This window comes from Falco rusticolus, chromosome 17 (genome assembly GCF_015220075.1).
Source record: "Falco rusticolus isolate bFalRus1 chromosome 17, bFalRus1.pri, whole genome shotgun sequence".
Taxonomy (NCBI): Eukaryota; Metazoa; Chordata; class Aves; order Falconiformes; family Falconidae; genus Falco; species Falco rusticolus.
The window spans coordinates 122,429-132,781 of NC_051203.1; the positions used below are offsets into that span (position 1 = coordinate 122,429).

General features: G+C 56.9%; 1 protein-coding gene across 2 annotated transcripts; it reads left to right on the top strand.

Moving 5' to 3' along the window:
- Window positions 1–228: 228 nt before the first annotated feature.
- ELF3 (E74 like ETS transcription factor 3) lies at window positions 229–5,481 on the top strand. Of its 2 annotated transcripts, none has more exons than XM_037410792.1 (9): window positions 229–420; window positions 1,185–1,353; window positions 2,024–2,245; window positions 2,504–2,590; window positions 2,684–2,803; window positions 3,014–3,103; window positions 3,743–3,859; window positions 4,042–4,237; window positions 4,384–5,481. In XM_037410792.1, the coding sequence occupies exons 2-9, from the start codon at window positions 1,191–1,193 to the stop codon at window positions 4,502–4,504; spliced, it is 1,116 nt and encodes a 371-aa protein (XP_037266689.1). In that variant the 5' UTR covers window positions 229–420; window positions 1,185–1,190; the 3' UTR covers window positions 4,505–5,481. The 2 variants fall into 2 exon arrangements, with proteins under 2 accessions (XP_037266689.1, XP_037266690.1); XM_037410793.1 differs by having other exon boundaries at window positions 1,238–1,353.
- Window positions 5,482–10,353: the final 4,872 nt, after the last annotated feature.

Sequence of the window (10,353 nt, forward strand, 5' to 3'; positions counted from 1 at the left end):
AGTGGGAGCCCAGTGAACCTGCTGCTGTGAGCAAACAAACACGAGCCGGGCAAATGCCGGCAAAGAAAACACCCCGCAAAGGCAGTGTGGGTGAAACTCTGGGCACCGGCAGGGCAAGGGCTCTGACAATGATTAAACTGGCCAACCCAGATTTCCCGGCAAGGCAGCGCTGGGCTGGGACCCGGTGGTTCATATTATGCAAATCACCTGGATCTGGGAGCACGAACGTTTCAGGCTGGAATTCCCCTCGGGCCGCCAGATCGCGTTACGCGCCCGAGCTATAAAAGACCGAGGCGGGCAGGGCTTGCCCATCGGCACCAGCCTCCCTGGCCCATGAGAGTGGCTAGCGGCTGCGTCTCCCCTCGCTGCTCTCTGGATTAGCTGCCGCTCGCAGGATTGCCATCGTTGCCATCGCAGAAGGTACCAAAGCTTTTTCGTCCGGGGCCTGTTGATGTCCCCCAGCCCGGGATGGCTGCTTTGCTCTCCTCCCTGTGCATCTTCGCTCTCGCCAGGGGATGCGCTTGGTCTTTCTCGCTGCACACCTGTTCTCCCACCGCAGTGGCCAGCCCTTTCGGGGGGAGCAGTGAGACGGCAGTTTGGAGGGGCCCTCTAATTGGCCTCCAGGTTTTGTCAAACGAACAGCAAGATTTGGCTCTTCCACGAGGGCTGGGCCGGGGCTTGGTCCCCTCCTGGCTGCAGTTACTGGGATGTGCTTCTTGCAACGGGCTGAGAGGACTGAAGCTGCCGGCTCCAGAGCTGTTGTGCCGGGGGGCTGGGGGAGCGCTCAGCAGCTGAGTGCGCTGCAACGCCCACCCCCACGGAGGGGCTGTCCAACACCATTCTCTGCGAACCACCTGCTTGCTGTCCCTTTGTGCTGGCTGCCAGTGGGTCTGGTGAGGCCAGGCTGCTGGAGACGGGGCTCTTCTGCGAGCACGGTGACACCATGTGCCCTGTTTGCTCTGGCTCAGACTCCCTCGGTCCCAGGGCGGTGGTGAGTCAGGCCCCAGCCCTGGCTGGCGGGTGCTGGCAGGTGTTTCTGCAGAAGTGACCTGAGAGGTGACAGCGGGTGGAGGGAGGGAGGGCCCAGCCTCACCCAGCCTGGCCCTGAGGGTGCTGTGGGTGCTGCGGGCTCAGGTCCCCCCACTTCCACGGGGATCGGGGCTCACTGTCATCTCTCGGCACAGAGCTTCATGGCAGGATCTTGTGAGATCAGCAACATCTTCTCTAACTACATCAGTGCCATGTACCAGCCGGATGAGGTACAGCCAGCCTTGGACATGCTGGGACACCCTGGAGATGACAGCACCCTGGGGCTGAGCCTCCCTGCCAGCCAGCCCCTGGCACAGACCACAGGTAGGACTGGGGGAGCGGTGGTGGCTGCACAGGGCAGCCGTCCCACAAGGCACCAGTGAGGCAGTTCACCTAGCTTGGGCGAGCATTGCAAGGTCCTTGTCCCACTCCAGCAGGTCAACAGCTTCCACCATCCCTCGGTTTCCCCATGAGTGTGATGGCTAAAAGGTTGCTGTAGCAGACCCTGGGTGGCATAAGGCATGGCTGCTTGCAGCACATCAGGTGCATATGGGGGATGAGGGAACCATTGCCCTGCTTCTCCAGCACATCCCAGGGGATGGGCTGCCAGTGTTCACCAGAAGAGCAGTTTGGAAGTACAGTCTCGGTGACAGAGGTCCCACTCTGCCGGTGGGACTGTCATTGGTCCTGGGGGAGGTACAGCAAACATACCAGCAGGGCAGATTCCAGCATAGATGGGACAAATGGCACCAAAACCAACACTGCAGGAAGCATCAGGTTGTTGCTGTCCCCCAGGACAGGAGCAGGGCAGAGCGAGGTAACCTGGGAGCAGGCACCTGCTAGTCCCACAACCCTCCAAGCGCAGGGCCTGCTGTGCTCCACGTGATCACCATGGAACCAGACCCAGTGCCCAACTGCAGCTGGCAGCTTGTGCATGGCACACAGTGCTGGCATGGCCACCCTGCCCCTGAGCGCCGCTCTCCATCCTTTGCAGACAAGCCAGAGTGGTTCAGTGAGCTCCCGTACTTCTGGACCAAGGTGCAGGTGCTAGAGTGGATCAGCTACCATGTGGAGAAGAACAAGTACGACGCCAGCTCCATAGACTTCTCCTGCTGCAACATGGATGGGCACGCGCTCTGCCACTGCACCAGGGACCAGATGCGCCTCATCTTTGGGCCCCTGGGGGACGAGCTGTATGACCGCCTGCATGAGATCAGTGAGTGTCCCAATGTCCCCTTTGTCCCCAGGCCTGTCAGGCTGAAGCCTGAGACCCCCCTACCAGCCCAGGACCCCCTGCTTCCCAGGCACTGCAGAGGGCTGCCTGGAGGAGGCTGCACTGGGTGGGGAGGCTGTGTGGGGGGACATGGGGGCACAAAACAGAGTCCAGGCAGGGCTGGGTGGGCTCAGCTCCCAGTTAGGCACTGTTCTTTCCACCAAATAGGCATCACTAATCCCAGTCCTCCCACTCCTGCAGCCTCCGACGAGTTGAACTGGATCATTGATTTGCTGGAAAAAGAGGGTGCAACTTCCCAAGAAACCTTCCTGGACTCCAGCCACCTGGGTAGGAGAGGGACCCCAGCCAAGCCTTTTCCCCAGGGACCACATGCTGATGCAGGCAGGGCTAACCCCTGCTTCCCTTCTTTGCCCCTTCCAGAGCTGGGAAATCCCTGTGACAAGGACTCACTGGAGGACATGAAGCCCACAAACCCTTTCCTATCCACAGACTTCACCTGCTTGCCTGGTGCCATGTCCCCAGGCAGCTCCGATGTCTCAGGTCAGTGTCTTGCCCAGTGAAAAGCTCCCTTCACTTGTGCTGCTCTGGGAGGTCAGTGGGCAACTGCCCCACTGCCAAGGGCAGGTTTGGGTCTTGCACCAGGCTGCTTGCAGGGGCCTGGGGTGGAGGGGGGACGGGAGGGACAGGAGGAAGCAGCACCACATGCCAGCAGCTGGCAGTCTGAATGAGCCCTGTCCCTTTGCCTCTCAGGGCCTGTGATGTCCCACAGCCCCAACTCCCAGGACTCCGGTGGAAGTGACCTTGACCTCGACCCCATGGAAGCAAAGCTCTTCCCTGACGGTGATTTTTTTTGCTTCCTGCCAGTAGCTGGGGGAGAAGGACTTGCTCCTGGGCACTTCCAGCAGCTGCAGAGTATATCCCATCTGACAATGATTTAGGGACAATACCTGAACATCCATCCTCACATGGGGAAGGAGGGAGGGGGCTGGTTTTCTGTGTGCCCTGGGTCTGTTTCTCCCCATTTAGCGTGGTGATGGTGCAGGCTCTGGGGCAGAGCTGGGATTGCCAGGGCAGCAGTGAGCTTGGTGGGAAGGAGAAGGTGGTGGCAGCTGGGTGAAGGCTGCGGCCAAAGATCCTGGGCACTGAAAGCTATGTTCAGTATTGATCCCAGCTGGTGATGATACTGGGAATACTGAGGATGCAAGGAAGCAGTAAGGTTTGGGGAATTATCAGCTTGCTGCCCTAAGCATGGTGACATGGATGAGAGTGGGATGAAGCTGGAGGGAATGGGGAGACCTTGCTCTCAGGGGTGCAATTCCCTGGTACCCAGGTCTGAAAAGAGGGTGCAGCCCCTGACCCCTACCCCATCCCCAACCAGCTCTCCCCTGCGCTTTTGCTCCTGAGAGGACATCTCTGTGCCCAGGGAGGGGGCAGCTGCAACCCAGCAGGCTTCATGTGTCTCCCTGTCTATGTGCACAGATGGCTTTGCGGGGAGCAAGAAAGGGGACAGCAAACACGGCAAGCGGAAACGGGGACGGCCCCGAAAAATCAGCAAGGAGAGCAGAGACTGCCTGGAGAGCCGGAAGAGCAAGCACTGTACGTGGACCATCCAGCCTGGGAGCTTGGACTGCCTCCCCCAGCTTGGCTTCATGGCGGGGGGAGATGGAAGGGTGGGCCATGTCCGCTGGCCATGCCCCTTGGCAGGAATGTTTAGGGAGATCTGAAGTGCAGGGACCCACAGGATCTTCCCTCCTCTTCAGCTTGCTTTCTTCTTCCAGCCCCAAGAGGTACCCACCTGTGGGAGTTTATCCGGGACATCCTGATCCACCCCGAGCTGAATGAGGGGCTGATGAAGTGGGAGGACCGGCGGGAGGGCGTCTTCAAGTTCCTGCGCTCAGAAGCAGTGGCTCAGCTCTGGGGCCAGAAGAAGAAAAACAGCAGCATGACCTATGAGAAGCTGAGCAGAGCCATGCGGTGAGTGCCCTCGCCTCTCCCCAGGGAGGACCTCCCTCACAGGGCTGGGTCAGACCCACTGGGGCTCAGCCTTGATCCCCCACAGCAGCTCCCCCGCATGCAGGGCTGCATCCAGAGCTCTGATTCCACCTTCTCTTCTTCTCCAGATATTACTACAAACGAGAGATCCTGGAGCGAGTTGATGGGCGACGGCTGGTGTACAAGTTTGGGAAGAACTCCAGCGGCTGGAAGGAGGAGGAGGTGCTCAACAGGAACAAGGAGCTGTAGGAGTCCTGGACGAGCTGGGGTCTGACATGCCCCTCAGGGCCAGCCCTGAGCTGGGCTCCTTGGCAGGAAACTTTGCCTGAAGCTGTATCTGGAAGACGCTGCCCCGAGCAGTGTGTGAAACTCCAACCCTTGCATGGGCACACTCGTGCGTGCTGGTGACTGCTGGCACTGAGATCTTTAAAGCTAATATTTTGGCTCCAGTAGGTTATTGCAAACCGTTATTTCCCTCACTGGATTTGTACCTCCGACTGGAGTCACAGTAACTTTGGCTGTTTCAAAGCCTGGACAGATGCAAAGGGGAAGAGAAGTTCAAGTGGCAGCTGGCACCACCATGAGAGGCCAGCAGGTCTCCTGCTGTCACCCACCACCTGCCTGGGCAGAGGGGCAGCGCCACCATCTCGCCTGTGATCAGACAGACCTTGTCCCAGCTGTGGAGTCCTCCCTCATCACTGCTTGTGCAGAAGATGGCCACTGTCCCGTTTGCTCTGCATGGGATAAATGAGCCCCCTGCTGTGCAGCAGCTTCTCACTGTGGCACCTGCTGAGAGAAGATGGGAACACTGTGGAGCTTCATCTGGCCCTGGAGAGCCCCCATAGGGGAGAGGACTTGGGACAGCAGGGCCAGTCTGCATTTTCAACCTGGCTACCGGTATCTAGAGACAGGTCTTTTCCCCAAAAGTAGCTTCTAATTTATGTAAGACCAAAAAAAAAAAAGTACAGAATGAATGTACAGATATATTTTTTCATGAGTAAGATGTTCCCGTGTGAGAGTGTGCATTGTAGGGCATACATGTGCCTTGTGGCAGGCGGTGGAGCTCAGCTGGACTGAAGCGATGTCATGGGGCACAGACTGGCTCTGTGTCAGCCACAGGAGGAGGATGCCATCCCAGCCAGGCACCCAGCCAGGTGCATGTGGTTTCCTCCTTTTTGAATGGGAGCATAAGAGGAATAAACTGTTGTTTGGTTGGTGTTTTTGTACCTCCTTGTCATTTTTCGTGTTTTTCTTAAAGACCTGGTGGGGACCAGACTCATGTTACCTGGGATGTCCCACTGCATGAACCCTGCCTGCTGTGGACTGGGCTTGCCTGGTCATCTTGACACAAGGTCTTCCTTGGGATGAGGTGGGCTGCTTGTCCCTAGGTGGGTGGGAGTGAGATCTGGAGGCCTTGTCTCAAAGCTAGCCGTGCAAGGGCATCTTACACTTACTCCCTGACCCTACTAAGAACCCTCCAGAAATTCAGCCCTGGCACTCACCTTTGCATAAGGGCTTTCACGGAGCACTGGCTCCAAGCTAGAGTTTGCCAGTCGCAGTTTGCGAAGTAAATTCCTGGGTGGTCTGGTGGGGAGGTCTCTTCTCAGCTCCCTCCACATTAAGATGGACTTCACAAGTCCACACAAGAGGACTTCCAGCCTGTCTCTGGCCTGTGCTCTCTTCTGAGATGTGAAGGTGCATCAGGAAGAAGCACAGGCACAAAAATATGTTTAAAGCTTGCCTGTCTTCCAGTCTGGCTATTTGCAACCTCTCCTAGGGCCTGGATGCCTCTCAAGGACCACATCTTCAGGAGTGGGGAACTGCTAAAGCCTGGCAGTGTGAACAGCCCAAACACATCATCTTCTCCTTCTTGCTCAGTGGCCACAGCAATCTTCCCCAGCTAGCCCAACTGTGAGGAGGCAGAGAGGGTGTCCTGGGGGTGCTGGGAGGACCTCTCTGACCCAGAAGTTATGTCTGTGGGGCAGCAAGAAGGAATTCATGGGGATGAAGGCCAAGCAGGCTCTCAGATATGTTTCTACCACAAGCTTGGCAAACAGTGGTCCACACATCACTCCCAGTTGGCATGCATTGCCTGTATTTCATGACGAGTCTTTCTGAATATAGCTGGGTACCAGAGGGACTTGTTACCACCCCTAATCGTGTGCTGGTGTACACCCTGCCGAATGTAGGCATGCAGGGGCTAGCACTGCTCAGCTCCTGTTCACTCCCATGGGAAAGGCCCTGGGACCCCTCCTCTGAGCTTGGAGCTTGAACAGGTCTGTGATGTGCTGGCAAAAGCAATGCCACATCTTTCTGAATGGTTCCAGCCCATGCCTGGAGTGACTGAGGGGAGCCAGCCCACCAGTGCAGGGGTGGGGGAGCTTTTGGGATGCCCCTAGGCAGTAAGGGTGCCTTGCAAAGCCTGAGATGCCTTTTTGGCAGGAGAACCCAGCCATTGTTTCCTGACTGTCCTTCATTACTGCTGGAGACACGGTACAGTTAAAAAACACCTATCACACACTTGCAAGAGTGTGATCAATGCGAAAGAGAGAGAAATAAATCCTTTGAAGCATGGACCATCTGGGCTGTCCTGGATGCAGCAGCTGGAACTGCTCCCAGTCTGCCTGGCCTCAGCTTGAGAGTGGGGTTGGTGGTTTAGAGCATCCCCAATGCCAAGCTGCTGTGCTGCCTGGGGAAGTCGAGGCCCCTGCTTCACCAGGCCATGGGTAACAAGAGATAGGTCCAGGGGCTGAGGAAACCACAGATCCTGCTGCAAGTGTTCCATTTCACTTCCTAACTCCCTGTGGCCATGGCCCCTCATGCTTTGCTACTCTGCTGGCAGCCCACAGGCTGTGGGCTCAGTGGCAGCTGAAAGATCTGCAGATGCTGCCGTGGCATCAAGGGCTTGACCCACCTGCTTTGCCAGGGGCAGAAGGTGCCTATGGGTCAGAGCCAATCTCTTTGAGGTGGGTTCAACTGCTGTTTACACAAGGAGCTGCCTTGCTGGTCCAGCTGGGATGCCTGGTCTCCTATGGATATGCCATGCTATGCCATGCCATGCCCATATCTGCAATTCAACAAGACATAAGAGGGAGTCTGCAGTCATGCAAGATCCTGGAGATGACAAAATCATGTGGAAAGACCTCCATCGCTCACTGCCCGGAGTGCTGGGTTGAAGCTGTACTGCTCCCAGATCCACATGCTGAGATGAGGCCATCAGAGTTGCCCTGTGGTGCAAGAAGAGGTCCCAGTCCCTGGGTGTGAACTAAGAGCCAGTCCATGGTCTGGGCTGCAGCCAGACCTCCATGTTCCTTGCGTAACCTTCCCCAGGGAACAGGTTTCCCCAGCTGGTGTCTGCTGGCTCTAGCGAGCAGAGGGTGCTCCAGGCCCATCCCTGAACTCCTGGAGCTGCCACAAGGAGCAGGCTGGAGTGGGTGGCAGGAAGGACAATGTGGAGGTGCTCATGCTACCCACAAAAGCAGCATGTGTGGGAGGGGGCTGGGATGGTGCTTGGTGGCAATCAGTGTGTCCAGGGAAGGGACACAGTGAGAAGGGCAAGCCCAGCCCCAGGCCAGGTCTGCAGGAGCCAGCTGTGCTCCTGGCTGCTGTCCCTCCAAGTTTGGGGTTGTGGGTGAGGTGTTTATTCTCCGTCAATAGATAACTCTGGCAGGTTGGCAGGGAGAGGGGAGCACTTTGTCACGCAGCCTGTTGCCCTGCCAAGTGCACCTTGTTTGCTCAAGCAGTTTCATTTCTTTCCCACTGAGGTTTGTTACCTAACTGGCCTGGGACAATGTTTAACCAGCTCCAGCAGCAGTAGGGAACCTGACAGTCTCGTCTCCCATGCCCCCATTGTCCCCATTGCCCACCACCGCCACCCCACTGCCATCACCAAGTAGGGGGCACGCCAGGCAGGAGGCTTGGGGCAGAGGCGGGGGGTCCCTCAGGTGTATGGGCACCCTGTGCCAGAGGAGGAGGAAGAGGCAGAGTTGTGCAGGCATGAGCTGGGGGGCCAGATCCTGCAGCCTCCCATGAAGCTTGCATGGGTCTGTGGGGCAAAGAGCCAGGAAGAACTGGAGGAGGGCAAGCAAAGACATACACACACGTGCACACACCAACACACACTCAGGGTAACCCCTACAGTGACCTCCAAGCCAGTATTGAGCCAACCCAGCAGAGTTTCCCTACTGGCATGAAAAAGAGATTTATCTGGTTTTTTAATCTCTTTAGAGGTGCCTGGATTTTACAGCTGTGACAAGCTATGGCAGAAAATGGACAAAAAGAGGTGGTGGGTTTTTTTTTTTTCTCCTCCAAAACAACTTCCCCTCACACTTTACACTGGGGTTTGCTGAGAGACTTTTCCCATGAGGTGGTCCCAGGCTGAACACGTTTCTGGCACAAAGTTGCCATGGAAACATCTTGGTCGCCCTTCAAGTTTGAGCATTAAAGTGGATTTTCTCTCCTCCAAGACCCCCCAAAGGGACCCTTGCTGTTCCTTGGTCCCAGTTAGGGAAGAAGAGGGCAGTTTGCCCTGGCCAGTGCTTGACTGGGACCTGTGGACTCTGTGGGAGCAGAGAAATGGGGTGAGGGGAGAAGTTTTGGCTGGGCCAGCAAGGTGTCCATTATCCCATGTGCCAGACCATGAACTGCCCCTGAGCACAACGGCATGACCTGATTTTCCAGCTGATCCGGACCGTGGCTATCCTTGCAGTGGATCAGGGTAGATGGGAATGTGGTGGGGATGGGGGCAGCCTGCAGGAGGCAGAGACCATCTGCCTGGGACCCCTCACTCTCACCCACTCCCACTGCCTTTTCTTCAAAACTCCTCCAGTCCCTGCTGGCTTTCACACTTTCTTACCCTCCTGCCTCTGGCTCAGCACAACTGTGGAGCAGGACTGAACCCTAACTGGAGATGTGGGAATCCCAGATGCCTTCCCATTGCCATGTGAAAGACAGCTCCCAGTAGCACAAGGATGGAGACTGGCCCCAGCTCCACAGAGAAGGCAGGAGGAGGGGGCCAGGGCAGCACCTGACCCAAAGAGAAGGTTGTCTCAAAATATCCAGTATCTTCTTTCCTCAGGGGAAGCATTTCTTTGGTGGGGCATTTCTTTGGTGTGCTTCTCCCTGGGGTACCTGGTCCAGGTGGCAATCAGCCCTTCAGACTCTGGAAACAAGCTTGCAGAAAGAAAGGCGTGTGTATTGTTGGGTCTGGTCCTCCTAAAAATATCCAGGGGACAAAAGCCTCGGAAGCCTGTAGGAGACTTTTATTGCAGCTGGACTTCTGCAGCTGTGACAAGGAACCCTCTCCCCACTGAATTTCACCTGGCACTGCCCTTGCCCGTCCCTGACTTGACCTGGGCTTGCTTCATGCCATCCAGTCTAATATCTCCCAGTTTTCAGGATGACCTGTAGCTGGAGGAGGTATGCAGGATTTGGCATGGACAGAACAAGGCTCCAGAGTACCCAGACTCTGCCATGGAAATTGTTAGAGAGCAAAAGTGTCAGGCAGTTTGGGATGCCTGACTGTTATGGATGCTTTTCCAGCAGTGGGCCAGGTTAACAATCAGCTGGCATAAATATGCCTGGAGAAGCATCCTCCTGATGGGGCACCCCACCTGCATACCCCTGAGCCAACCTGGGAGCAGCCGAGGTTAGCGCATAGGAATGGCAGGGCTGGGAAGCCACTGCTGCAGGAGGGACTGTGCTCCGGGAACAAACATCCACGGAGCTGGGAACACCTGGGGGAGCAAGGGCATTGCATGGGAGGGATTTTCCACACTGCACGGGGGGTGGGGGGTGGGTGAAGGGTATGGGGCAGGTTGCACAGCTGCAGGTTGCAGTCCTGGGAAGGGTCTCGTGGGTGGAGGGGCTGTGCTAGGGGCAGGAGGGGGAACGCTGCTGGGGCACGTGCTGTAAGGGATGGGGGTGTTACAAACCTGCACTTCTGGAAGCTGAATTATGTGAGGTGAGGGTTATTGCTCAGATGTGATATGGAGGGCAGAGTTATTGCCCATAGGAGCTGGGAAGAACAGTGCTGCTGGGGGTTTGTAGCAGGGTGCTGCCACAGCAGGCTCAAACCCAGCCCAGTTTCAGGGCTGGGC

Coding starts and splice junctions, on each gene's coding strand:
- ELF3 (XM_037410792.1), top strand. CDS start 1,191: ATGGCAGGATCTTGTGAGATCAGCAACATCTTCTCTAACTACATCAGT. Junction 3,104..3,742: donor AGCAAAGCTCTTCCCTGACG/GTGATTTTTTTT, acceptor CTATGTGCACAG/ATGGCTTTGCGGGGAGCAAG. Junction 4,238..4,383: donor AAGCTGAGCAGAGCCATGCG/GTGAGTGCCCTC, acceptor CTTCTTCTCCAG/ATATTACTACAAACGAGAGA.